At 57.5% G+C, this 25,162-nt stretch overlaps 5 protein-coding genes across 10 annotated transcripts; 2 read left to right on the top strand and 3 right to left on the bottom strand.

The window, feature by feature from the left end:
• Nucleotides 1-1,096: 1,096 nt before the first annotated feature.
• HIGD2A (HIG1 hypoxia inducible domain family member 2A) lies at nt 1,097-2,037 on the bottom strand. Its single transcript, XM_083798525.1, has 2 exons — nt 1,872-2,037; nt 1,097-1,354 (listed from the first exon to the last, which is right to left on the bottom strand). Exons 1-2 carry the CDS (start codon nt 1,984-1,986, stop codon nt 1,188-1,190), a joined length of 282 nt encoding a protein of 93 aa, XP_083654651.1. The 5' UTR covers nt 1,987-2,037; the 3' UTR covers nt 1,097-1,187.
• A 115-nt stretch (nt 2,038-2,152) lies between these two features.
• On the top strand, nt 2,153-5,373 carry NOP16 (NOP16 nucleolar protein). The gene is made up of 5 exons (XM_083798519.1): nt 2,153-2,350; nt 3,079-3,193; nt 3,682-3,751; nt 4,531-4,637; nt 4,918-5,373. Exons 1-5 carry the CDS (start codon nt 2,244-2,246, stop codon nt 5,059-5,061), a joined length of 543 nt encoding a protein of 180 aa, XP_083654645.1. The 5' UTR covers nt 2,153-2,243; the 3' UTR covers nt 5,062-5,373.
• Nucleotides 5,374-5,654: 281 nt separating this feature from the next.
• On the bottom strand, nt 5,655-8,531 carry ARL10 (ARF like GTPase 10). Of its 2 annotated transcripts, XR_014572307.1 has the most exons (5): nt 8,137-8,531; nt 7,580-7,742; nt 7,284-7,459; nt 6,575-6,821; nt 5,655-6,469 (listed from the first exon to the last, which is right to left on the bottom strand). XR_014572307.1 is itself a non-coding variant. In XM_083798504.1 (4 exons), exons 1-4 carry the CDS (start codon nt 8,320-8,322, stop codon nt 6,645-6,647), a joined length of 702 nt encoding a protein of 233 aa, XP_083654630.1. In that variant the 5' UTR covers nt 8,323-8,530; the 3' UTR covers nt 5,655-6,644. The 2 variants fall into 2 exon arrangements, 1 of the variants encoding a protein (XP_083654630.1); XM_083798504.1 differs by having other exon boundaries at nt 5,655-6,821; nt 8,137-8,530.
• A 750-nt stretch (nt 8,532-9,281) lies between these two features.
• Nucleotides 9,282-16,957, top strand: KIAA1191. The gene is made up of 7 exons (XM_083798516.1): nt 9,282-9,432; nt 9,517-9,707; nt 10,556-10,682; nt 12,281-12,405; nt 14,399-14,505; nt 14,822-14,961; nt 15,175-16,957. Exons 1-7 carry the CDS (start codon nt 9,405-9,407, stop codon nt 15,381-15,383), a joined length of 927 nt encoding a protein of 308 aa, XP_083654642.1. The 5' UTR covers nt 9,282-9,404; the 3' UTR covers nt 15,384-16,957.
• A 1,111-nt stretch (nt 16,958-18,068) lies between these two features.
• Nucleotides 18,069-25,109, bottom strand: SIMC1 (SUMO interacting motifs containing 1). 5 transcript variants are annotated; one of them, XM_083798493.1, is made up of 10 exons: nt 24,986-25,109; nt 23,610-24,353; nt 23,157-23,377; nt 22,553-22,622; nt 21,928-22,073; nt 21,297-21,470; nt 20,676-20,804; nt 19,583-19,739; nt 19,417-19,501; nt 18,069-18,505 (listed from the first exon to the last, which is right to left on the bottom strand). In XM_083798493.1, exons 1-10 carry the CDS (start codon nt 25,091-25,093, stop codon nt 18,270-18,272), a joined length of 2,070 nt encoding a protein of 689 aa, XP_083654619.1. In that variant the 5' UTR covers nt 25,094-25,109; the 3' UTR covers nt 18,069-18,269. The 5 variants fall into 5 exon arrangements, with proteins under 5 accessions (XP_083654619.1, XP_083654620.1, XP_083654616.1 ...); XM_083798494.1 differs by having other exon boundaries at nt 18,069-18,490; XM_083798490.1 differs by having other exon boundaries at nt 19,417-19,739.
• Between the last annotated feature and the right edge of the window lie 53 nt (nt 25,110-25,162).

The following is a 25,162-nucleotide window of genomic DNA, read 5'->3' as shown; positions in this document are numbered from 1 at the left end:
AGGGCGGCAGCGTGCTCTGCCCGCAGGGAGCTGGGTGTTTGTGCTGGTCCTGATGTGTCGAAAGCAGCCAGCCAAACTGCTCCTGAGCCTCCTGCAGCACCGCAGCCGTCCCGCAGCTCCCCGTCCGGCCAGGGAACGTCTGTCTTCAGGCTGCGGGGGCTGCCGAGGGATTTGGCTCGCAGATCTGCACAGTGGCTGCTTCACACACACCTGCCTGCAGCTGCCCGGGCTGGAAGTGTCAGCGAGGCAGCCAAAAGCAGAGTTCCTTCGGGGACAGGTTTAGTGAGCAGCCAACGAAGGGAGGGAGGGAGCTGCAGGGAGCAGCCTGGACGTGCTTTCAGCAGCAGGCTGAGCTGCAGGCTCGCCTGGTGCTGCGGTGGGGCTCACCCGTTTCACGCAGTTGGGCGCTGATGAAAGCTTGGCATCAAGGCAGCTGCACCGCCAGAGCCCGGGCACGGGCCCCAAAATGCGGACACCCAGGGAGCAGAGCTGGGAAACAGCCCTGCCCTGACACAGGGGAGAAAGCCTCGCCGCCTCGCTGCCCAACTTCACAGTAAAAGCAGCTGAAACACCAGCACGCCCCAGAGAGGAAAACCAGTCCCCATTCTGGGGATCCGAGTTCCCAAGCTGTTTTCACAACGCGCTGCGTGTCCGCCTCCCACTCGCCTCACCGCGCCTGAGGCGGCAGCGCCTGCTCCCACCTCTTCCTACGCTGTTTGCTTTTCTGCGCTCTGCGAGCCACTGGCAGCCTGAGTCTGGCTGCAGCTGGCTTTATTGCTCGCTGGCTGCAACCAGGGGACGTGTTGTCCCCACACAGTTCACCCACTGACTATGAGCTCTGTCCTGCCGGGATCGAGGCACAAACAGAGCTGTTCCTTCCCACCCGAGCAGCTCATTTCTGAAACGTTTTGGGTTTTTCAGTGCAGCCTGGTTAACGCCACACTCCGGCACAGAGCACTGCCGCAGCGACAAAGGAAACCGTTTTACCAGGCTGTGGCAGCACCGGGAGGTCTGGCGGGGACGGAAAGCCTCGGTGAGACGCAGCCCGTCAGCGCTCCAGGAGGATAAACGAGATAAAGAAACGCCACGGCCCCGGTTTCAGGTTAACGGCAGGTGTATTAACCGCATTTCCAACACCCCGGGGACGCGGCTCCGCCAACGCGCCGCAGCCGCCCCGCGGGAGGCTCTCAATTCCTCGCCTTCAGGGCCGTGACCACCATGCCCCCCAGGAGGGCCGCGAAGGTGAAGCCCTGGGCCAGGATCCGCGCCCGCATCAGCAGCTGCGAGCGGCGCGTGTGGCCTCGCTTGAAGCTGATGAGGCCGTAGGTCAGGACGCCGACGGTGCAGAGGCAGCCTGCGGAGGAGGACGAAAGGACAGCGTCAGCGGGGCGAGGCGGTGACGGGGGACGGGATGGAGCCCGGCTCCCTCTGCAGCCTCCCCCCACAGTCTCCCCCCTCACAGCCTTCCCCCTGCAGCCTGCCCCCCAGCTCTAACCCCAAACCCCTGCGGCCTCCCCTGACAGCCTCCTCCCCCGACCCCAAACCCCTGCGGCTTCTCCTCACGGCCTCCCCCAACCCCAACCCTTCACAGCCTCCCCTCGCAGCCTCCCCCCCAACCCCAAACCCCTGCAGCCTCCCCCAACCCCCCGCAGCCTCCCCCCTGACCCTAACCCCTCACAGCCTCCCCTGCAGTCTCCCCCCCAACCCCAAACCCGTACAGCCCCCCCTCGCAGCCTCCCCCGACCCCCCGCAGCCTCCCCCCTTACCCGAACCCCCGCAGCCTCCCCCCGCAGCCTCCCCCGACCCCAACCCCGACCCCAAGCCCCCGCAGCCTCCCTCCTCGCAGCCCCCCCCCGCGGCCCGGCCCTCACCCAGCGGCACCAGGGGGTTCTCGCGGGTCTTGCGCAGGAACTTGTCCCCGAAGCCCTCCTCGCGGAACACGGGCAGCCCGCGGGGCTCCAGCGGCGGGGGAGGCCCGGCCGCCATGGCTGCGGTCGCGGGGACGGCCGCAAGCTTGGCCCTTCCCGCCTGCCGTAGCCGGGCGGTGAAGGTGCCCGCCTGCCGCGGGGCGTGCTGGGAGTTGTAGTCCGCAAATCCCGGAGCGGCGCTGCCGCTCTCTGCCGCGGGGCGTGCTGGGAGTTGTAGTCCAGAACGGGGGGATCAGCGCGGCGGCGCCCCGCGGGCCGGACTCCGCTTCCCGCGGTGCCTTGCGGCCGGGCCCGCAGCGCGGCGTGGGGGCAGCCATGCCGAAGGCCAAGGGGAAGAACCGGCGGCAGAAGTTCGCCTACGGCGTCAACCGCAAGCGGCTCTACCGCAGCGCCCGGCGCCGCGCCGCGCCCCGCATCGAGTGGTGGGCGACGGGGGGGCGGGGGGGGCCGAGGGGGGACGTGGGGGGGGCTGATGAGATCGGGGGTGAGGGGACGGGGGGGGCTGAGGGGGTGGGGGGGGGCGTGGGGGGGGGTTGGGGGGCTTTGGGGTCGTGGGGGGGACCTGGGGGGTCGTAGAGGGGTGTTTGGGCATGGAGGGGCTGAGGGGATGGGGGGTGGGGGGCTGAGGGGGCGTGGGGGACGGAGGGGGGGTTGGGGGAGGTGGGGGGGGTCGTAGAGGTGGGGGGGGGCTGAGGGACCCTGGTGGGGGGGGTTGAGGGGGGCATGGGCTGGGGGTTTGGGGGGCATTGGGGTCGTGGGGGGGACGTGAGGGGTCGTAGGGGGATGTGGGGGTGGGTGAGGGGCTGAGGAGATCGGGGGTGGGGGATGTGGGGGGCTGAGGGGGCGTTGGGGGGCGTGGGCTGGGGGTCTGGGGGGCTTTGGGGTCGTGGGGGGGTTGGAGTTTTTGGGGAGGCATGAGCTGTGTGGGTAGGGGGCTGTGGGGGGGGACATGAGCTGGGGGGGCATGAGCTGAGTGAGCGGGAGGGATGTGGGCTAGGTGGGGAGGGGTTTGGGGGGACGTGGGTTTTGGGGGGGGGGGGTGCAATGCCGTGGGAGTGAGGGCCCTGGGGGTGGGTGCATCTCGGCGGGCTCCTGGGGTCACCCGTTGTGGGGGGACACCCGCGGTGAGCCGGTGCCTGTCCCCACACAGCTCGCACATCCGCCATGCGTGGGACAGCACCAAGTCCGTGGCACAGAACCTGGCCGAGATGGGCCTGGCCAAGGACCCCAACAAGGCCCTGCCCATCGCCAAGAGCGGGCTGCTGGTGAGCGCGGGCAGGATGGGGAGCGGGGGCTGCCGGGGTGGCTGCCCCCATCAACATCTGGGGCATCCCCAGGGGTAACGGGGCATGGGACGGAGCTGATGACTGGCACTCGGCCTCCCGGGACGTGCCTGAGCAGCGGGATTGGGAGCGCTGCGGGCTGGCTGCCCCGCGTAACAAAAAATGCCTCCGTGGGCACAGCGGAGCCAGCCCGGCCGGCATTGATGGGTACAGGTGGCCTTGCAGAACGTCACGCTGGTGAAGGAGCACTCGTTTGCTGCATGCACTTCTCTCTGCTCAGGTGCCGGGCAGCGCTGTGCCACCTGGGCCTGCCTAGGAGCTAAGCTTAATGGTGCAAAGAAAACGCTCTGTTTAAGCCGGGGGGGATGTCATGGTTCGTGGTGCTGTTAAGACTTTTGGGAGCAATTTGTGGGGACGGCTGTTTTCAAAATGGCCTTTTTTTGAGTTGCCTTCTCTCTCATTCAACACAGGGAATGGAGGTGGAGAGCGATGGGCAGGAGAAAGGGAAGAAGATTGTGCGAAAGCCCTACGTCTTGAATGGTCAGTGCTGCTTCCATCCTCCCTGGGGGCTGCCTCGCCTGCTTTAGCAGGTTTCCTGCTGAACCGTGCTGCTCTCACTGTGCTCGGGGCTCTCCCGAGGCCCTGTGAGTTGTTTTGTGTCTCAGCATTGCGTTGCAGGACTGTCCTTAGTGGCCGTCCCGTGCTGGGGCAGGGAAGGTTGTTAATTCTTGCGCAGTCCTTGCTGCAGAGGTTTTAAGGCTTGTGAGTGTGCACAGGGTGCCCCCCGGCAGCAGTCAGCCAGGGGTTCCCAGCCGGGCCGGAGCTGAGCTGGGAGCCAGAAGGGCAGCTCATCCTTCCCAGCGTGTCCTCAGTCTCGTGAATTCCCTTTCCCTCCCGTGCTGCTTTCTTATAGCACTTCTCCCTGCAGCCCCCCCAGGACTCTTGTCACTCTGAGACTCGCTGGAGTCTCACACCAGCGGGACAAGAAACTGCAGCTGCCCTGCTCTGAGTGCTTTAGTGGTGGTTTAGCAGGGGCAGCAGCAGCTCAGCTTCCTCCTCACCGTGTGAGCTGGGGAGCAGCAGCAGCACTGGCTGGGTGCCTGCAGCATGCACAGAGAGCTGCTCTCTCGTTCATTTTCCTGCCCGGTCGTGCTCGGCAGCAGTCCTGGGCAAGCACGGAGCTGTGCGGCAGGAGCTGCCTCCTTTCTGCAGGACTGGCAGGGCTTGATCTTGGAGGAGGCTGGCTGCTGTCCTCCGAGGCGCTGCTGGCGTTCCTCCCCCCCCGCCTGCCTTCATCGCGGTGTCTGTCCTGTGCCTAGAGATGGAATACGAGGCCAGCCTCCCGGAGAAGAAGTCAAACACGCTCTCACGAGACCTCATTGACTACGTGCGGTACATGATACAGAACCACGGGGAGAACTACAAGGTAAGCGTTGGCTGCCCTGGAGCAAGGAGCACCTGCAGCAACTCGCTCCTGGCTCTTCCGCGGGGCTGGAGTCGCCAAACGTCCCTGCTTGGCTCCTGTTCTGTAGTCAGCTGATGGCTGGGGGGAAGTGGTGCTCTGAACCTTGTCCGGATCCGTGTCTGGCTCTGGCACCGGTCACAGCCTGCATGGGCGGGCCCCCAGGACGTGGCTGCCACGGCTGGGCTGGTTTAGTGTTTGCTCACGGGGCTGTTCCCCTGACATGCTCTCCCCTTTGTCACAGGAAATGGCTCGCGATGAGAAGAACTACTACCAGGACACTCCCAAGCAGATCAAGAGAAAGATCAACGTGTACAAGAACTTCTATCCCGAGGAGTACAAGGATTTTGTTGCATCGCTCAAGCAGGAGAAGATGGATGTGCAGTGACTGCCCCTTTTTTTTCCCCTCAGGTCTGCCTGCAAGCGCAGGCTTGGCGCTACCGTTCTATGAACTGAGAGGGCACTGCCAGACAGGTGACGGCTGCTGACAGGCTCTGCTTTCTGGGGCCAGGGCAAGCTGAGCTACGCGAAGCCTCTGGCGAAGGAGGAAGAACCTTCATTAGACAACTATAACCAGGCACAGAAGGCTCCTGGCTGCGGCTCGTGGCGTTGGGACCAAATGTGCTGTGCTGCTCCCTTTCTGAACGGGCGCCAGCGCTGCTTCTGCTTTTTTAAAATAAATTACTCTCCCATGCTGGTATGAATGTCTTGCCTGGGCTTCCATTGCTGCTCTCGCTGGGCGCACTCCTGCTTTGAGAGCTCCTGGTGCCGGCGTGCAGGACAGGCACAGGGTGTGCCGTACTCTGCGGCTACGGGGCTGGAGCCGCAGGGGGTGGGCAGTGCTGGGGCCTCTGCCGCTGTCCCTGTAAGCAGCAGGGGCGTGGGTACTCTGCGCTCTTCCCCCAGAGCGACCTCCGTGCCTCCAGCTTCAGGAGACCGGGCTGGGGGCCCCTTCCCTGCCGAGGAACGAGGGCAGAGCAGAGAGATTTGCCTCGTTTATTGACAAGAGGAAGGAGCAACCGTACAAAGGGTTTCACAGCAGAGACTGGCCGGCACACAGTCCCTTCCCCCAGAGCGCTCCCCAGCTTCTCTCGGTTTCCCAGGGCCCAGCACTGTGCCTGGCAGCAGCCTGCCCACCCGCAGGCAGGGCTGTCTGCGGCTCCTGAGCCCTGAGGAGGGAGAACGCGCAGCGGGGCAAATCCCTACCAAGCAGCAGCACGTCCTCGGCCCCTGGTCAGGGTGAAGGAGCAGAGCAGGGCTGCGCGGTGCCTGCTTCCACCTCTGCTGAACAGGACTTTTAAAACAGAGGTTGAGGGCGAGCTGTGCGCAGCCCCGGCTGGTTATTCCCACCGCTGTGCGCCAGGCCAGCCTGGGCGGCAGGGCTGTGGCACGGGGCTGCGTGAGCAGCACCTCAGCCTGCTTGTTGGGCAGGTGACCCCACGTAGCCTTCATCAGCACAGGAAAGCTGCGAGCAGGGGGTGGTTTCCTCCCCCTGTTTGGGGCTGCAGCAGCCACATCGGCTCCAGGGAGGCCAGGGGCATCGCAAGCTGTGCTGCCTGGGCCCCTGTTGCCATCACGGCAGGGCGAGGGACTTGCTCCTGCCCCCCGAGAGCTTCCTCGTGGCTGCCACGCCGCTCTGCGCCTCTCGCCTGCCCTAGGGGAGCCTGCCGGGCAGCTAGCTCGGTAGTTGAGCCCCAATATCCTGCAGGGCTGCCGTGTAGGTGCAGGGCCCTGCCCCGTGCTGTGTTTCCCGCTCACCAGGAGGTAACGGTGCTGCTGGTGCCTCCCAATGGCGGCTTTGCCCCCCGATTTAGGGGGGCGGCTGCCCTCTCCCCGTGGCAGCGAGCCTGCTGCTCGTGTCCCCGAGGGCGGCCGCACATCAGCTCAATCCCAAACCTCACGGGGTGCGTGCCGCGGGACCTGCTGACGAGTCCCAGCTCCCGGCACGTCCCAGCAGGAGCCTGCCCGGGCTCAGGGCTGGGACAGCAGGCTGACCAGCAGGCTCTTCACGCGGAGCACGCTGGTGGCCGTGCTCAGGCTGGCCCAGGTCGCGCTGGTGGGCAGGAGGAAGAGCTCCCGCTGGCCGCTGAGCGAGTGCAGGGCCAGCTCCTCCTGCAGCTCCTCCGTGCTCAGGGCATCGCTCTTATCCTGCGGGGGGAGAGGAGGAGGCTCGGGAGGGCTGCGTGGCCCCGAGCCCGCGGGCTGGGAGCCCCACGGCCGGCTGCCAGGCCGGTTGGTGGCTGGCAGGAACCCGTCCCGCTGGGCAGTCCTGGCAGGGATTGCTTTGCTCTTGCAAGGCAGTCGCTTGGGCGCGAGCTCACGGGAAGCGGCGGCAGGCACGCACTTGGCTGCCTGCCTGGGCGATCTATCACCCCTTCGGGAGCTGGTACGCTGTTGCTCTCCTGAAACTTGTCAGCTGGGGCAAGAGGAGCAGCGCCCACACGAAGAATAGCAGCCGCGCCTTGTGACAGAGGCTGGGGGAGAAAGGCCCCGCAAATGCGGATTTTGCAAGAGCTGGGGGATTTGGGGCATTACGATTTCTCTTTGGAGTCCTGGGGAGAGGCAGTTTGGCTCAAAACAGTCCCGGGGGAGCTGCTGGGGGGCACCCACCTGCTTGTTGGCCAGCACGACCAGGGGCAGCCGGGGCTCCTCTGCCAGCAGCGCGTGCAGCTCCTGGCGGGCCGTCAGCAGGCGCGACCTGTCCACAGAGTCCACCACGAAGACCAGCACGTGGGCCTCGCTCAGGTAGTGGGACCAGTACGCTCGCAGGTTCTGGCTGCCGCCGACTGTGAGGAACAGGCAGGATCAGTGCCGGCATGTAGGGGCGAGTAGGGCGGCCGCGTCCCCGTGGCCCCCTTTGGAACCCGCAGCCTCCCCAGGGACCGGCGGGGCCGGGCCAGCCTTACCCTCCAGCAGGTCCATCTCCAGCCCCTCGACGTGCAGCTGGGCAGAGTTGAAGCCCAGGGTGGGAGGGATGCGTTTCCTGGCCGTCTGGCTGCAGATGTAGTGCAGGACGCTGCTCTTCCCCGCTCCGTCCAGCCCCAGCACCAGCACCTGCTTCCACTCCACCTGGGGGGCAGCAGAATGGCGGGGGGCTGCCTCAGGGACCGCTTGAAGCGAGGGGGCCCCCACAGCCCCTGTGCCTCCTTTCCCAGCCTGATGGAGCCATGGGGTGTCCGGACGGCTCCCTTGCTCAGCTGGAAGTGCCGGGGCGATCACAGCGATTCCCCCCACACCCTACACCCCCTTCTCCAGCTGGGTGGGCCCCAAGGGTGCTTCGGACACCCCAGGACTGCGGGTGGAGGTGTCCTGGGGAACACCCCAGGGGAACCCAGACCCCGAGCACCTTCCCCAGCCTGAGGGGCTCAGTGCTACGGGAACTCCCTGCTCCTTCCCCGTCCTTGCGGGGATCCCGGCGGGTGACCATCCCGCTCCTCGTCCCAGCGAGCGGCTCCCTCCTTACCGTGCTGCCGGCGGGGGCTCGGTCCCGCAGCTCCCGCACCTCCCGCTCCCACCAGCTGTCCCAGCTGGCGCCCAGCTCGGTGTCGCGGAAGTAGAGCTTCCAGGCGATGAAGAGGAGGGAGCCCAGCGCTACCACGGCGGCCCCCAGGGCCAAGGTCAGGTCCCGGAGAGCCCTGGGGGGAGCCATGCGGCACCGGCACCGTGCGGCAGGGCCGGGGGAGCCAGCGGTGCGGCCAGATGTGCAACCTGCCAGCCCTGCAACCTGCCAGATGTGCAACACCACGGCTGCGCCCGCCCCCAGCGTCACCGCCGAGCTTAAAGGGGACGACGGGAGCCCGATCGGAGCCCGATCGAGGGACGGATGGAGGGCTGGGAGGGCTGGGAGAGGGCCCGGTGGGTGGGTGGGTGGATGGAGGCATGGAGGGAGGGAAGAGGGAGGAGGGATGGCGGGGAGCTGAAGGGGCATGGGGAGATGGGGAGAGGGAGGGAAGGAGGGCGGGAGGCGATGGTGTGTCTGCTGCTGGAGCTGTTACGAGCCGCCCCCAGCCCCACAGTGGGTCCGGCAGCCTGGCACGCTGTGCCCACGGTGCCCGGCACTGTGCCCACTGCCCTTGGGCTGCCTTGTCCCACTAAAAGCACACAGCACGTGATGGCCCCAGGCCGGGCCCTGCTGCGGGCAGCCGTGTGGCCTCTTCCCGAGCCAGATCCCAGCCTTGGGGTGGCTGCAGCGGGGCGGCAGGAGGCCCCGAACCCCGCTGGGGGGGACGTGGACATGGCCTGAGTGCTGCTGCTGTTGGAGGTGGCACGAAGTGGGGCAGGGGATGGCGGCGGGTGCCAGGGCAGCACTCACGGCAGGACTGCAGGCAGCGAGGGCCGGGGGGGACATGAAGGGCATGGGGGACATGGGGGACATGGGGGCTGTGGGGGCCATGGCGGAGCAGCCCCGTGTTTCCCCCCCTCCCGCAGCAGCCTCGAGCCCCATCCCAGCCCCACCACCTCCAGCAGTGCCCACCCGCAGCCCCATTCCTCCCCCATCCCCTCACACCCCCCAGGCCCCCCCCAAGCCCCCCATTCCCCCCCACCCCCACCCGAACTACAACTCCCAGCACGCCCCGCGCCAACCGCCGCGCGCCGCCCTGCCATAAAACCCGTCCCGGCGGGAGGCGGCGCCATTTGCCCGTCGCCTCAGGCGGCGGCGCTTCCTCCCCCGGCATGGCGCCGCCCTCCCCGCCGCCCCCGGCCCGGTAACCGCTCCCCGCCGCCGCCGCCATGAGCTCGCGGCAGCCGGACGCCCCCGGTAAGGCTCTCCCCGTCCCCGCGTTCCCCGGCGGCCCGGGCCGGTGGCGGCGGCGGCGCTGAGCCCCGGTGCGTGTGTTGGCAGCGCTGGAGCGGGGCGGCGGGGCCGTGCCCGGGAAGATGTCGCTGCCCCTCGGGGTCCCCCGGCGGGCCTTCAGCTACGACGACGCCCTGGAGGACACGGCCCCCATGACGCCGCCGCCCGCCGACCTGTGCTCCGGGGTCCTGTGGAAGCAGCCCGTCATCCCCGAGCGCAAGTACCAGGAGCTCTCGAAGGTACGGGGTTTCACTGAAAATCTCACTAAAAAAAAACCTTCAGGCGGTAACGAGATGCAATTAAATGGCTGTGGGGGTGCTCCAGTGCAAGAGCAGCTCTTAGGGTCTGTTCCTTGAGTCTTGACGTGAAGTTCCTTGCTCTCGAATGGAACTAAATAGCCGTAAGCCTACCCTCCGCTTTTCGTCTCGCCTTCTTTTAAAATCTTTCTTGTGGAAGAAACCCTGACATTGTGGTTTGGCACAAAAAGCAAACTCTCCAGTCAGGGAACAGTAACTCCAGTGTTAGGAGGAGGCCAGTGTTTCACTGGAGTTGTTGTGTTTGAGCATTTACTGCCTGGTTCATTGTTGTTGGGGCCTTGTCAACAGTGGTAGAGCTGTAAGCGTGAAGTGCTTTCAGTAAGAAACTGAAAACATAACGGATGAGGTGGGGAAAAGCTGATCACCAGCCTCTAATCCACGTAACTGTCATTTTGCAGACAGCTGGTGCTTTGAGCTGTCTGGAAAAGTTCCTGCCTGCTTGACCTTGCAGTCCAGTTTGTAGCTATGCGAATGGCCATAAATATGTTCTAACTGCTTTCCTGTTGACCTTTTTGAACTTAAACTTAATGACCTGTTGGCTCTGAGCCCAGCATGTTTTCGAATGCTGAATGAAAGTTGCTCGTTCATTACTAAGAATAAGGTTCAAGCGATAAGTGTTCCTGTGTTGTGGATAGAACGACGTTTTTTTCCATGGGATAAAGTCTTGCTGCTAGTGCAGCTCGGCCTTGTTTCGTTGGGGTAGTTAGAGATGCGTCGTGACAAAGAGCTGAGGTACTTTCTCACCATAAACTACACCTTCTTCTGCGCAGATGGAGGAGGGGGATGCTCACGTGAACGCACCTGTCATAACTCCTTCATCTTCCACAGAAAGCGTCAACAAGGTACCCGTGGTAAAGGCCAAGGCCACTCATATCATCATGAACTCTCTCATCACAAGTAAGAGCTCAGCTTTCTGTAGTGTGGTGGCTGATGGGGTGTGGGCACGGGAGTGTGGTTCAGCTTCGTAATGCCTCGAGGTAACTACCAGCGTTCCTGGATGGTTTGTGGGTTCAGAGTAACTCTGCTTTTAAACCGCACGATTATTAGAGGACGCTTCTAGAAGGAAGCAAGGAACTAGGGGATAGGCCACCTTACAGCCTCCGTGTTTCTTGGCGCAGGAGTTAAGTGGTGAAGGGGAGTGCAGGGAATGTGCCGTGCTGATAGGACGCTGCAGTCCACACCGCCTTACGCTGGAGTGCAGAGGCTGCTGTTGCTGCTGCTGTCTGTTTGCTCATTAACTTGGTATTTCTTGCTGTTAGGTAGAGTTCTGCAATTACCTGAAGCTGTGTGGACAGTTGATGTGCTGAGCTAATGGAGCACTTCATGGCATTTATGTTAACAGCAGCAGGTGTCTTGCTAACAGCCAGACTTTAAAAAACAAACCTCATGAATCACGAAGCTTTAAAATGAAATCGGGTCAATTATGTTTGCAGAGAGCACATGCTCATTTGCAGCAAGGGAAATTAAGCGTGTTACTCTGTGCCTGCTGCCTCTTCTTCTAACATCTGGGATTCATTTTTTTCCTACAAGCAATGTTTCCAAGGACTCCTAGATAGGTTTTAGGCCAGCGTTTTGGAATAGCTTTATGCTTGTTCCTTGTTGTGGCTCAAAAATAACCATCATATTGGAAAATACCATGCAGGCGTAGGGGCTTTCTGCTGGAAAGCAGCTTTTGTTTTAGTACAATGATAAAATAACTATCTAGATAAAAGCATGATGGCCTAAAAATGTTCTTATGCAGTAAGAAGTCAGGAACTCTGAACTGCTTCTCCCAGGAGAGATGTTCAGATACAAATTTGAAATAGACAAAAGCCTTCTAGATCTCTCCTACAATGCACTATCCTTGCGAATAACTTGAACATTAAAATTGAAGTTTTTTTAAAAAAGGCAATAACTTCTTGTGTATTAATTCCTTTTAACTTTGATTCACTAGCCAAACTAAGAACAATTTCCTATGCTGATAGTAGAAAGGTGCTCGCTTCAAGAACTGAACTGATAGCAGTCTGTTGGCTGAAGTAGCTTATTTTACCTGAGCTAGAATTGCTGTGGGGGTCTTTACCATCTGCTCTGCAAGGCTGTGATCGTCCGATTAGCTGGTGTGGGCAGTCTTTCGGAAATCTTACTTTTTCATTGGTAAAAAAGTTGAAAAATCTAGGGGACCACTTAAAATATCCAGCTTGTTGTGGGGTCTTATAGACTTGGGAAATTGTGATTAGAAGTGACGCGGCTTGTTGGGTTGAGTGGGTTTAAATGCAAGTGTTGCATTTGTAACACATCCTGTGATTCGGGACAAATCACTGCTTATCTGATTCGCTTAGCCCTGTGGCTCAGGAGAGCCTTCAGGTCAGAACAGCTCCTTAGTTGCATTTTGCTGCCTCTGTCAACTTGTCACAGTAGGTATGAAGGGTGAAATTACCTGTGGTCACTCGAGTTGCCTTTGCTAGAACTGCTTGTGGCGGCTCTTCTGTGTGAACGTGTGCTCTTGTCCATTCCAGAGCAGACTCAGGAGAGCATTCAGCGCTTTGAGCAGCAGGCAGGGCTGAGAGAAGCTGGCTACACTCCCCACAAAGGCCTCACTACAGAGGAGACCAAGTATCACCGAGTGGCTGAGGCAGTGCACGTAAGACTTCTTTTCCTCGGCTTTTTTGTTGGCTGTGTACTAGCTCGACACCTGTCTGACGTAACTTCGGGAGCATGTTGCTAGGACTACTTAAACTGCTTACTCTGAGGGCTTTTAGCTTATTGTGTAAAAAGATTACCCACATATGTTAAACTTGACGTTGGCCTTTATAGTTTTGAAACAGTTTGTTCTGAAAACTGCAGTATTCCACAGTCACTTCCAGCTGGGGACATCTCTGTACAGAACCTAGTTTCTTGCTGTGCCTCTCAGGGGTGCCCTGCAGTGGACTCTAAGTGTTTGTCCCAGCGTCATCTCTCCGGGGATAGCTTACACAACGTGCTAGCCTTCTGGGTATTGAGGGCAAAGCTTGGCATCGAGTCTCTCTGCAAACACTTGTCTCTACTGTGGTTCTTCTGTTTAAGAATTGGAAGAAGCTTGCCAGCTCACGTTTGTTTTAAAGAAAGTATAATTTGAAGTTCAATATATTTCTATGTGAAAATATAATTTTGAAAGAACTTAGCTGTTTGGTAAGTGGATGGGGCACTCCCAGATCTTACGGTGCTGAGCAACACTAATCTGAGGGTAGGGCAGAGAAGGCCTTTGACACCTGAAATAAACATGCTTGCTGAGCTTTGGTCTTCAGTCTTATCCCTAAATCCAAGTAACTTCTCAAATTTTAAAGGTCCTGTTCACATTTTCCAGCTTGGCGCTTACTTTGATGATCTTGAATTACCCTCATCTCTTCCAATGCTACTTTTCCATAGCATTAAGATGCAAAGTACAGAAGGTACTTCATCGGATGTTTGTGATGGTTAAGTGGTGAACGGACTGAACTTAGAACTCTACTCACTGCTGCCTTAGTGATGCCAAGCCTCGTTTGAGTCTTGTAACGAATCCAGGAATTCCTGGTGCACTTGGACAGCAGTGCTGAAGCTCTGGACCTTTGTTTTGACTTCGTACTGAGCTAACTTTGCAGTACAAATCAGCAGCCTCAAAATAAGTCCTGTTCTAGTTGGGTTACCTATTCCTTGAAACAAGCCAGAACTAGATTACTTGTAAACCACGCATATCTAACGTGGAAGTTAGAAAATGAAATTGGGCTTGCTTCTTACTGGAAATAAAGACAAAGGTCTTCAGTCAACATGTTTCTGGTGAGCTCAGGTGCCCACAGTAATCTTGCAGTTGGATTTCAATAACGAGCCTTCCAAGCGTACCCCTGGCAAGGTCAGAGTTTCAGTAGCAATGTCAGTGAGTTGTGTTGGCGTGGCTTGGATAGCCACAGGATATGTTCTGAGAAGGTGCCTGTGCAGTCGGCGTTTGAACTATAACTGCCCTTCAAGTGACTTCTTTCAAGTTCTGTTTGTACAGGATGACTTGTAATGTACGTGGTTCACATGTACCCAGTTCCTAATTGCTGTGTGACTGGACATATTCTTCAAACACAGCTCAACTTATTGTTCTAGCGCAGTGCTTCCACCTTGTTTGTGAATTATTCTCGGTGTCTAATACTCCTAGGCTTCTGTGCAAGGCCTTGTCTCACCTTCGTTAGAGAACTTGTGGGACTGAAGCCTCTGCCCTGACCAGCGCTCCAGACACACGGCTGCTGTGGCACTTGGACTTGTCACCCTGCAGCCAGCAGTTCAGCCAGCTCCGCTGTATTGGAGGCAGCCCTCCTAGGAGTGCGTATTTAAGTGGTATTTAAGCAGCGTGCTGCTGTTGAGTAGTGACTGAACTGCAGTGAGCTACGTGGTGTTCTTCCTTCAGCTTGCAGGATGTGTCCACTTGCATGAGCATAGTGATGAAATGTTTGTGTGTGACGTGGAAAGCTTAAGGGCTGTATGCAAGTATTGTAATACTGAGTGTAACTAGGTGAAATAACACTGAAATCCCTTATCTGTGATACAAACACTTGTCCAGTTTTGACAGTAAAACTGTGTTCTTATGCCTTGTACTTAAGGTCTGTCGCTTGTGTTTGTCTTGCCTTTCCTTACAGAAGCTAAAAATGCAGAGTGGAGAAATGACAAAAGAAGACAAACAGACTTCTTCTGCTCAGTCCACTCCAAGCAGCACTCCCCACTCCTCTCCCAAGCATAAAAACAGGTACCCTGCCCCTGGCAGATCACTGTCCCTGTGGTTTCCTGCAGGCTGTTGAGGTGGGAGTTGCTACAAATATCCCCTTTATTGTGTGAGGGACTGTCTGAAGGGTGGAGTTCAGGGACTGCTGTGGATTTGTATCAGAACTAAATATATTGGAAGCTTATGGAACTTCAGCGTGCATATCTTTGTCCTGGGTGTTGGTGAATCTGTTAAGATCTTTCAGATTGTCCCTGGCAGCTACATGTAAAGTTTCCGGTGTGGTGTGGCCCACCTGAAGTGTTGTCTTTTTTTCATACATTGCGGTGATTTTTTTCCATAGGAGTTGGTTTAGTCAGGGATCCTCTGCTGCTATCACTGGCCCAGACTTTGTTGCCATGGAAGCTGGTGGGGACAGATTGCCATCTGAAAGATGGAGTTTTTTTGGACCCAAAGCCATCCAGAAATCCACCAATGAGCCAGGTATGTCCTCTAAAATCTCCCGCATTGCAGGAGGTGGGGGAGAACTGTTAGATAGCAAAAATGCTAGCTGTTCCTATTCACCTTGGGAGTGTGTGCTATTCGTATCGTTTCTGTGCCAAACAGAATGGTATGATACTCAGTACTGGCAGGAGTGGAGAAAGGACTTGGCTAGTTTTCCTAGCTCTTACTTGCTGTGATTTTTTTTTTTACCAGGAGGATTTACCATCCAATCCTATAAGGGTGCCCAGAAGCCATCCCCAATGGAGCTGATGCGTGCTCAGGCTACTAGAATGTCAGAGGATCCGGTCACCTTCAAGCCACCCAAAATGGACATTCCAGTCACAGAAGGGAGGAAACAATCTCCACGTTCCCATAATATCAAACCACGGGATCTGAATGTGCTCACTCCAACTGGGTTCTAGGAAGAAAGCTTCTGGTATCCTTAGTACCTACCTACAAGGTGTCCCTGTGCTGTTGTGCTGCAGTAAAATAGGAATGTCTCCCTTCCAGCTCTTCATCTCAGAAAAGGAAATAGCTGTGACTGTCCTCCTAATGCCAGCCTTGAATCAGTCTTGGAAAAACTCCTGCACTTGTACTAAATCATTGCAGACCATCTTCTCTGCTGTGCTGCACCAGCTCTGTCTGCTAGGCTGCACTACGAGACACGCTTCCCGGTACGCTGTGCTAAAGTAAAACCTTGAGCCCCGTTTTGTGGGAGAGGACTGCGTGGGGCGTGCAGGTAGGCTGGCGTGTCTCCGTGCACTCTGGTTGGCTTGTCCTGCTCAGTGTTGAAGGACCCTCAGGAGGACTGTGGTCGTCTGTCATGTACAGAACAGTAGAAAATGATGAAAACAAGCAAGGACCAAAAGCTGGACCGCTAGCTGCCAGGAGGAAAACTGCTGTGGGAATGTGGTAGGTCAGCTTTAAATGTGCAGCTCCCTTACTGTCTGTTGTGACCTTATAGTTGAACATCTAGTAACTTGCTTGTTCCTGGGCTCATTTCAAAGGAAGAGCGCAGCCTTGCCTGTTATAAGATACTCTTATTATAAAGACAGGGGGAAGAATCTGATGAGGCTTGGCAGTAATGAGAGAACTGCTTCTCTCCTAGCTCTTTGGGTTCCTCCAGAAATGGTAGAAATGGCCAGAGCTGGTGTGGCTTGAACCAAGTAATCCTCTTTTCTTTCTGCAAAGCAACGCTGTCCTGGCTCGTCCTCGACAGACGTACAGTAGTTCTGGCACTCTGGTTGCTGCTTCATTGTTTTTCTAGCATCTTGTATGAATCACGTAGAAGTGTATTGGGCACCAGTGGCACTTCTCAAAAGGGTCTTTTGTTTCATCAGCATTAAACAGATTTTGCAGGGCTGGGGGAAGACTGAGTGGAAGATCAAGGCTCAACGTTCCTCCGTGCTGTGATACAGTGATGTATAGTTTTTTTGGCCTAGTCTTTACCAGTTACTGCAAACAGTTAACACTTGCTTTCATGAAAAGTGGAAGGACCTCCTAGCTACCATCTAATCCTTTGATCTGTAGACAGCATTGCTGTGTAATTGTCACCTGTCCTGTGGCAATCAGGACTCTACTTGATCTCATGATTGTGTTGCGGAGCTCCCTCAGCCAGAAGACAGTTCTCTGTGGTGCTGAGGTGGGAGCGGCAGCCTCGCATCTGTCATTAGAAGCTTTTCTGTTACAAGGACTTTTTACAGAGGTGACTTGAGGTTGTGGTCTGGAGCTTCTGCCTGCTCCAACCGTTTGTTCATGAGGGTGACAAGAACTGGCTCACTTGGTTAGCCTGTGGCTCTGCTTCATCTCAAGCTTCAACAGCACTGCCAGTGGTGTTAGGTTGAAAGTCTCCCACCCAACCAAGCAGTTACCGCTGTCACCAGTCATTTGCACCTTGGCGATCAGCATCTCTCATTTGACATTAATTTATTGTCTGTATTCATGTCTTAAATGTGTATGATTTTTGTTACAAGAAAATAAAATCCTTGTGAACGGAGGTCCTTGCTTTTTAGTGCTGGTAAAGCATCTGTGGAAGAAATGTGGGGCTGTGCAGCGTCTACCAGGCCTCTCGCTGCTGGCCAACAAGCGTGGGGCCAAGCTCTGCATAATAAGGCTAACAGCACTCTCACCGTGGTAAATACTTATTGTGTGTAAAACTCCTTTTTGACAGGGAGACTAGGTTTAAAGCCAGATTAAGTCCTGTTTTAGGCCTTTCGCTGATGAAACCGTGTAGTTTTTTGAGCTGTTCAGATGAATGTTTGCACCTGCACCAAGGAGGTGGGCACAGATGTGGGAACCAGGCTGGTACGTGCCTAGTGAAGCCCAGCTCCTGGCTTTGCCTTCCTCCTTTTGGTTCGAGTGCTGCTGTGGCACTTAGAGCTGTCAGAGTGCTCCTGACGGAGCACGCAGTTCTGGGTTGGGGATGACTGAGCTGAACCCTGGCTCTGTTTTTCTTTGAACGTTTGCAGAGCTGGAAGTGGTGGAATAGATCCTGAAGCACCTAGATGCTCTCGTACTGTCTGCTGCTGCAGGTCGTGGTTACGCCTCAGTATAGTTCAAAAGGCTGTTTGTTGTTAAAGGGTGGTCTCTTGGTGTGATACTCTCATTCTGCTTTCTGTATCCTGCTCAAGTTTTGTTCCCGGGATATGATCAAAGAATCAGAAAATAACTATAACTATGGCCCAGCTGAATTATGGATCTGAATTGGTGGCAGTGGATTTGAATCCAGTATTCATCCTGATAATGCGTACTTGGCTGCACTGCAGCCACAGCGCATTCTGGAAGAAGTGCCGCCCTTCCAACTGCTATCCATGCCTTTCTTGACGTGGCTAGCTCCCTTGCTCCAAGTCACATCGATGTGTCTGTTTAGGAACAGAAAAGCTCATCCCTTGCGTGTCCTGGAGATCTTGACACTGTGAACCCCCTCGCTGTATTCCACAGCTGTGTGTTTTGAAAAGCTCATCAACTTTTCCTAAATACTGAACAGGTATTACGGCATTTTGCTGTGCAACCTATTGTCAGTTCATGGCTGCGTTAGTCTGATGCTGTCCCAAGGAACAGCTAGTAGAGCTGTGGGCTTCCTTTGGGCACCAAGAAGGAAGAGGCTCAACAAATACAAAAATAATTTATTTTTTTTTACAGGTGTACAAAGTGCTTCCTAGAACTGTAGGATGAGGCAGATTTGGAAGGAAATTCTGAAACTGTAAACAAGAGATTTTCCAAATATATTAAACATGACATGACACTTGAGACTGCAGCATGAGACAGGGTTTTAAGTTCACAGCTTTTAAAGGAAACACGAAGCTCCATCAGGTAGCAGTGACAATGAGAAACAACTGCTGGATCATGCACACTTTCTCCTCAATCTGCAGCGGGAAGGGCTGCCCCAGGAGCTGCTGCATTCGGCTGAGGAAGTCCTCTATCTTCAGGTGGATGGCCAGGTGGCTGATCTCATCGTCATCCTGGAGCTTGGGCTTGGCTTTCTGAATGATCAAGTCCATCCGCTCATGGAGTGAGCTCCGTAAGTGCTCTGCAAGAGGAAATGCTGTTGGGAAGAGGTAACATGCAACGGGCCATCTGACCTCCTAGGGACCGACCGCAGCATCCCCTGGCAGTGCCGTGCAGCGGTAGAGCAGCTGGGAACTGTGCAGGTTCCTTCCTGGTTATCCTTGGCACTTCTGCACAAGACTAGCCTGGTGGAAGAAGGCACTGTCCCCTTCTGGAGCTCACTCTGTGCACGGAGAGAGACCAAGAAATGGAGAGGGGCGGGCAGGGCTGTAGCATCCCTTCTGCCAGTGCTAGCGGCAGACTGGACAGCTGTCCAGCTGCAAAGATGGTCTCCAAAGAGCTTAATGGTGCTCTTCTGAGGCTTCGGGGAGATTAGCACACTACGCACATGTGACTGTGGGTTTCTCTGCGTTTATCTGAGAGCCTAAACCCTGGTAAAGCAGAATTTGGTAAGGGACTTTTGAAATTTTCTGATAAAATGTGTTTTGTGACTGTGACAATCTGCAGGGGTCAGAAATAGTGCTCCTTCCAGGGCTGCTGGCGGTGGTGCTCCCTGCCCAGTGTAAGTGCTCGGTGTGTCCTGGCTTTACCACCCCCTCTGCCTTCTGCTTTTCCTCCTAAGCTGCTCAATTCTGCCCACTGTGCCTGCAACTTAATAGTGGGTGCAAAGCACTCCGTTGCCTACTTCCCAGGGCTGGCACTGATACTTTAGGATGTCGGCAATTTCTTGGCAGCTAAACGTGGCAAAGCAGGTTGTGCTCCCTGCTCGATGCAGTATCACTTCTTTGCTCTGACTGCTGAGAATAGTTCCCAGGAAGGATGGAAGCACGTCATCTTTCTAAGCCTTTGTGGCTGTGAGCTCAGGAGTGGTGAGAGGAAGTATTTGGGCTGTTCCACAGCAGCCTCTTGATCAATTTGTGTTTATTAAGGCCAGAACCGGCTGCTTACCCAGTATTACGTTTTGGTAACTTAGCAGCAGCAAACTCAAGTATTGCAGCATTTCGTCCCATCTTTGCCACGTTGCTACTTCATCCTGTGACAGGAAACAGGATTTGGTTATTAGGAGAGGTTTTCTCAGGAGAAAGCAATGCAAGGGGGAGGATGGACTGGATACCTGGTACTGAAGCAGCACAGAGGAGTGGTCCAGGAAATACAGGATCTTGGACAGAGACAAGGGCAAGGTTGTGGGCACATCACAACTGTGCTGGAACATCATCTCCAGCAGTTTGCAGCGCAGGAGGTGGCTGTCCATGGTGTTTAACAGAGCTTCCCTGAAAGACAAAGGGATTTATTGTGGGGGGAGACGGCACAGCCTGACCAGGAGCAACTGCTTCAGCGTTTTTCTGGTGTCTTGCTGGTGCTGATCTGGTGCGAGAGTGAGGTGACTGTAGGGGCTGCCTGCAAGGACAGTGGAAGCGAGCCCACCAGACGTGACAAACCTTTGTCGGGCAGCTCGGCCACGGGCGTGCTTACAGTACTTAGGTCTGATCTGTGGCAACCCGAGGTTGGGTACGGTCTGTGAAACAAGCTGAGCTGCTGCACTTCACCCTGCCCAGCAGCCTGTGCAGAAGTTAGCCATTCCTGCTGACTCGCGGGGAGCAGAGCCAAGCAAGTGCAAAGTGGCGTCAGCTGCCAGCTGGATCTAGGAGATCTGCCTTGAATGAGTGATAGCTTGGCTAGAGTCAGTTTGGCTTGCTTAGCCCCAGTCTGTGCTCAGAGTTCTGCTGAAAGGATCTGAAAGGGTTTGAAACATCTGTGCCTTGTGGTCTCACGTCTGTGCCAGAGCCACTCGGGCCCTGTGCCTTGGCTTCAGACACTGCACTTCTTACAGAAGCAAACAAAAGCTTGTCCAGGCAGAGCTGTAGGAAGTGTCACTTCTGAGGAGCTTCTCAGTAGCTCCTGGGAATCAGTGGTGTCTGCTGGGACTTGGCTGTGCTCGTGCAGAGTGCTGCTTTTTGCATTTGTAAGGTTCTGCAACTTTAACAAGTAGGAGAATCAATTGTTCTCAGCAACACACTGGGGAGATGGGTTCAGTTGGTGATGCCGATGGCATCTGTTAGTCCAACAGCTGTGCTCTTGCTGGCTGGGTCACAAATGAGCCCGTCTTTCTATACCTTATATTCCCTTATGCATTCAGATTTAGATGTAAGTTGGGAATAAGACTACTGACCAGAAAGGAGACGCTGCTTTGCACACATTTGTCTCACCTTTGGCTCCTCACAGGAATATTCAGAATGAATGGAAATATTACATCAGCGATCTTGTAGGAGCTGCAGTTGGGAGATTTGTCCACTTCCACTGCCATGGACAACATCCGCTGGAGCAGAAGCATTGCCCTAGGTCAGAGAGAGTCAACATTAGGAGACAGTACCCCTCAGTCTGCAAAGCTCTGGGGAGGGGATCTAGCTCAGCACTGTGCCTTGCAGTGAGGGCTGTCAGAGAATGGAGCAGGTTAGATTTGATTTGCTTCCTGTGAAGCCTTGTGGTGTCTCTTGGTGTCTGTTGAATCTGATGCTCTTGGAAGCAGTTAATCCCCAGCGGGGCCCTAGGAAAGTCTCTGTGGCTGTCCTGAGCATTGGTGGAGTGGCACGGGGCAGTCTGAGCTGCGGGCTCCAGCCTTATGTAAGAGGAAGATGCTCACTGAGCCGGTTTTCTACCAAGTGAGGGAGCCTCTTGTTCCCCGAGTCCCTCTACCCCAGAGGAAACACCCGTAAAGCTGGTCACAGGTACAGCCTGGCTTCCCTCACTTGGCAGCGATGGAGCCGTGCTTCTCCCTGACTCTAGCCCCGTGTTACTGACAGGGGGAAGCCAGGACTTGTGGGGCTTACTTCTGCGCGAAGACACTTGGTGGGAGCGCCTCTGTCGGGTCAGCGCTGGCTGGCCTCGCTGCGGATGAGCTGCATTCAGCCCGTGCTTCTGCGGAGCAGTGCATCACCTCTGGCTCCTGGGGCTGGGAGAACCCGATTCCTGTCACTGCTGCCACCAGCCATTCGACCACCTCCCTGGGACAGAAACAGGAGTGTTAGTGGGGATGGGCCTGGCCTTGCTGTGTTCTGACCTCTAGCTCTGCTTGGAGGCTGAGGAAAGACCCCGAGGATGGAGGATATGTCCCACCTGCTTGGGTGGCCTGGGGAATAGCTCTGCTGAGCAGCAGGTTTATGTGCTTGACAAGAGGATTGCCTCCTCATTCCTGTACTGAGCTAGGCAAATCTGATCTCATTCCTGAAAAAAAAGCCTGCTAGGCTGTGGTTGGAAATGCCTTGCATCATTTTTGGTGGTTTGCTGTCATAAACCTCTGCCATAAGCCTGCTACTATTCCTTATACTTGGCCCCTATAGTTTCCTCTCTTTCCTAAGCTTGTTTCTTGAAAAGTGTGACCTGGATTCTGAAGAAGTATTCCCCAAGCCCCTGCCTCTCCCCATCTGGTTGGAGTAGAGGGGAGGAAGAGGCATCCCTTACTTCACGTTGTTGAAGCACATGTCACAGGAAAGCACTTTCTTGGCAATTGACTTCTGCAGCAGGCGCAGCTTCAGGTTCTGCTGGAAGTCATCCTCCAGGGTCTGCAGCACGTACTGCAGGAAGAGCAGTCGGCCAGGGGGCTTCTCCTGAGGGCAGACAGAGACGGTATGAGGCTGGTGGAGCCCCAGGGCAAGGAACACCAGGGAATTTGGCTGTTTTGGGAATGGGCATGAATGTACGTGACTGAGGAACTGCACGTTTGTTCTCTGGGAGAGGGCTGCCTGGCTCAGGCAGTGCCCTGGGGGCTTGGCTGGGGACGTCTGACCGCAGCCCCGGGGCTGTGGCCCTCACACATCCCTCCAGTTCACAGAGGCTTTGTCTGCGGCTGTGTGTTTAGGTGAGACATCCTGCCTGCAGCTGTGCAGCAGGTTAAGGGGCACCATGGATAAAAGCAGGAGACCCAACCTGGCCCTTGCTGCCCTCAGCAGCTGCACTCAACCTGCACGTTGGGCCGACCCCTTGTGCAGTGGAGCAAGGCCAGGCGAGGCCCTGGGGCCAGGCTGAGCCTCAGGCACCGCGCTCTGGCTGATCCCTGCCCGATGTGACACGAAGCAGCGCCGAGTACCTGGTCTTCCATGACGTACTTCAGCAGCGCCCAGTCCCATCCCACAGTGGCGGTGTTGGCTGGATGGAGCCTGCAAGGACAGCGTTGGCTGCCGGCACTCGCCTGCCTGACCAGGCAGCCCCTGCCCCAGGCCCTCCCCTGTCCCTGCTGCTCCCGTGCCCGCACTGCCGCCTCTCTAGTTCTGCCCTCTCCCTTTCCCCTCTCACCAAATTTGCTGCGGGGAAGAGCAAGATCACCTCTTTAGGAAAAAGGCTCCTCTGCCTTAGAGGACTTCCTGGTGTCAAAGGCTTTCCCTGCACCTGGCTTGCTTCTAAATAATTAACGCGTGCTCATGGTATTTTCCCTCTTGTCTCAGCATCCCCTGCCTCCCTCATCCCCCCATCCTCCACCCATTTGGGTGTTTAGTGGCTGCTGTCTAGGCCAGCAGTGGTTCTGTCCTGCCCTCGGGCGGCCTGCATCAGTTTTGATAACAGGGAACGGGGGAAGGATCATCCTGGGTTACGGAGGAAACTGTTCCCCCTTCCGTGGGTGAGGACCACGGAGGATAACCTTTATGCTGGGCACGAAGGCAGCCCCAGGGTGTGGTGGCAAAGGGAACACGTACATTTGGATCTTCATCAGCAGCATGTAGGTGTCCTTCAGGATCTCCCCCTGGTGGGGGTTCAGCAGGATGTGCCTGATCAGGTGGGAGATGATTTCTTTGGGGGGGCAGTGCTGGCCGGAGACGAAGTCGCTCAGGAAATGCAAGGTGCCCTCCAGGAAATTCTCCTCCATGGTGGTGTGCACCATGCTCATCTTCCTGCTGGGGATGAGCTTGGCTTTCTGCTGCGTGCAAGACAAGGCAACGGGTGAAAACCAGCTCCCTCTGGTGCAGGGGAACCCAGCTGTGATGCGGGGCCCACCGCTAAGGAACTGCAATAACCAGAGATCCCGATCGCCTGGCAAAGCTTCCCCTGAAAGGGCAAGCAGAGCAGGGGCTGCCCCTGCTCCATCCCCTGCTCCAAGGGCTGCTCTGAGCAGACTCAGCTGGGCAGCAGCTGCTCTGAACCCTGTTTACCTGCAGCGTTTCCCTGTTGTGTTTTAAGCCGTGGAGGAAGAGGTGGTGGACTCCGCTCCTCCTGAAATAGCGCAGTTTGTTCAGCCAGACCCTGCTGTCAGCCGTGGTCCCGCCTGCGGTCACTTGCTGGGTTGCTTTGCGTAGTGCTGAGTCCCCTGCTTCCAGCAAAGGCCCTCTGGCCTTCCCTGGGCTTGTGCTGATGCTGCCTGGGACAGGGCTCAGACTTTCGGGGAGCTCCCTTAGCTGGCAAGGGTGGGGGGTCTCCTCCTCTGTGCCACAGGTTCCACAGCTGCCGCTGCTGTCCATACTGGAGGGGGACAGGGAGAAGAGGTCTGTGTCCAGCGGCATGCTGGCCAGGGAGCCCAAGTCACTGTTAAACGTGGTGGTGCTGCAGTTCTGCTCCGGGCTGCAGAAGGAGCTGTGGGGGCTGGAGGCAGGAGAGAAGCAGCCCTTGTTCTCCACCGTTCCTGCTGTGTCTGCGGCAGCACAGGGGTACGTGGGAGCATCATGCTGGGGCGCTGCAGGGCTCAGCCCCGCCGCCGCCGCCGCCTCCGTTTCTTGCTTTGTGGTGAAGCAAAGCCTGGGATGGGACACGTGTAGGGCCGGGGCAGCAGGCTCACGATCAGCACAGTCCGTGGGCGGAGGCGGGCTGCACGTGTCTTCCTTCGTCAGGTCGATGATGGTGATGCTGCTCCACGGCACCGGCTCTGTGCTCGCATCCTCGCGGGTCAGATCGATGATCTCCTGTGGGGACAGAGGGGGGTCAGCGCTGTCAGCAGCGGGGGCACCTGGGGGGGGACATCTACAGCAGCGCATCCTGCCCCTGCTCGGCCGGGAGAGCCGTGGGGGCACGGGGGCTCAGGGGGGGCACGGGGGCTCACTCCTCAGGGGCTGGGGACAGAAACCGGGAGCAGAGCCCTGCACCCAGCCGGGGCCCAGCGCTACCTCTGCGTCCATGGCGGGGCACGCAGCTATGCCGGCGCTGAGGCGGCTGCGAGCAAGAAAATCAAGTGAAATCCACGCATCTCCCGGCCGGGGGCCGCTGCCTTTCCCCGGGGGGGCCGCACGTAGCCCCGGCGAGGCGACCGCAGCCACGGGCCGGGGGGGGGGGGCACCGGTTGCCACCGGCTTCCAACGGCTTGAAGCCCACCTCAGAACGGGGGCGGGGGGGGGGGGCAAAAAACGGCCGCTCAGCCCCCCGCCCTGTGAGGGGCCGGGTGCCGGGGTGCCCCCTGAGGCGGCTCCCCGGCCTTGGGGGCTGCAAAACCGTTGGGGACCGGGGACGGATGGGGGATGGCGGGGGCGTAACGGGGCTCCCCGGTAGCACCGGGGGCTCTCGGCGGGCGTCCCGCGTCGCGGCTCCCTCCCTCACTCACCGCGGGGCGCGCCCGGCGGCGGCGGCGGCGGCTTTGGGGGGGCGGCGGCGGCGGGGAGCGGCCGCCCTCGGAGCCCGAGTCGCTGAGGAGCACGGCGCCGTCCGCCATCTTAGCGCCGGGCCGGCGGCGGAAAGCGCGTCAGGGCCGGCGGGGCGGGCCGGGGGCGGCCCGGCGGCG

This window comes from Anser anser, assembly GCF_964211835.1.
Source record: "Anser anser genome assembly, chromosome: 14".
Classification (NCBI taxonomy): domain Eukaryota; kingdom Metazoa; phylum Chordata; class Aves; order Anseriformes; family Anatidae; genus Anser; species Anser anser.
Note: the sequence above shows the minus strand (reverse complement) of the source record. Positions and strands in the feature narration are given on the sequence as shown.

Excerpts from the sequence above, each read along its gene's own strand:
- HIGD2A (XM_083798525.1), bottom strand. The coding sequence starts at position 1,986 with ATGGCGGCCGGGCCTCCCCCGCCGCTGGAGCCCCGCGGGCTGCCCGTG. Across the intron at positions 1,355-1,871 it reads GAACCCCCTGGTGCCGCTGG|GCTGCCTCTGCACCGTCGGC; the intron begins GTGAGGGCCGGG and ends CCTCCTCCGCAG.
- NOP16 (XM_083798519.1), top strand. The coding sequence starts at position 2,244 with ATGCCGAAGGCCAAGGGGAAGAACCGGCGGCAGAAGTTCGCCTACGGC. Across the intron at positions 3,194-3,681 it reads TCGCCAAGAGCGGGCTGCTG|GGAATGGAGGTGGAGAGCGA; the intron begins GTGAGCGCGGGC and ends CATTCAACACAG. Across the intron at positions 3,752-4,530 it reads AAAGCCCTACGTCTTGAATG|AGATGGAATACGAGGCCAGC; the intron begins GTCAGTGCTGCT and ends TCCTGTGCCTAG.
- ARL10 (XM_083798504.1), bottom strand. The coding sequence starts at position 8,322 with ATGGCTCCCCCCAGGGCTCTCCGGGACCTGACCTTGGCCCTGGGGGCC. Across the intron at positions 7,743-8,136 it reads GAGCCCCCGCCGGCAGCACG|GTGGAGTGGAAGCAGGTGCT; the intron begins GTAAGGAGGGAG and ends GCTGCCCCCCAG. Across the intron at positions 7,460-7,579 it reads GGAGATGGACCTGCTGGAGG|TCGGCGGCAGCCAGAACCTG; the intron begins GTAAGGCTGGCC and ends TGTTCCTCACAG.
- KIAA1191 (XM_083798516.1), top strand. The coding sequence starts at position 9,405 with ATGAGCTCGCGGCAGCCGGACGCCCCCG. Across the intron at positions 9,708-10,555 it reads AGTACCAGGAGCTCTCGAAG|ATGGAGGAGGGGGATGCTCA; the intron begins GTACGGGGTTTC and ends TCTTCTGCGCAG. Across the intron at positions 14,506-14,821 it reads TCTCCCAAGCATAAAAACAG|GAGTTGGTTTAGTCAGGGAT; the intron begins GTACCCTGCCCC and ends TTTTTTCCATAG.
- SIMC1 (XM_083798490.1), bottom strand. The coding sequence starts at position 25,093 with ATGGCGGACGGCGCCGTGCTCCTCAGCGACTCGGGCTCCGAGGGCGGC. Across the intron at positions 23,378-23,609 it reads ACAACAGGGAAACGCTGCAG|CAGAAAGCCAAGCTCATCCC; the intron begins GTAAACAGGGTT and ends TCTTGCACGCAG. Across the intron at positions 22,623-23,156 it reads CTGCTGATGAAGATCCAAAT|GCTCCATCCAGCCAACACCG; the intron begins GTACGTGTTCCC and ends CTGTCCTTGCAG.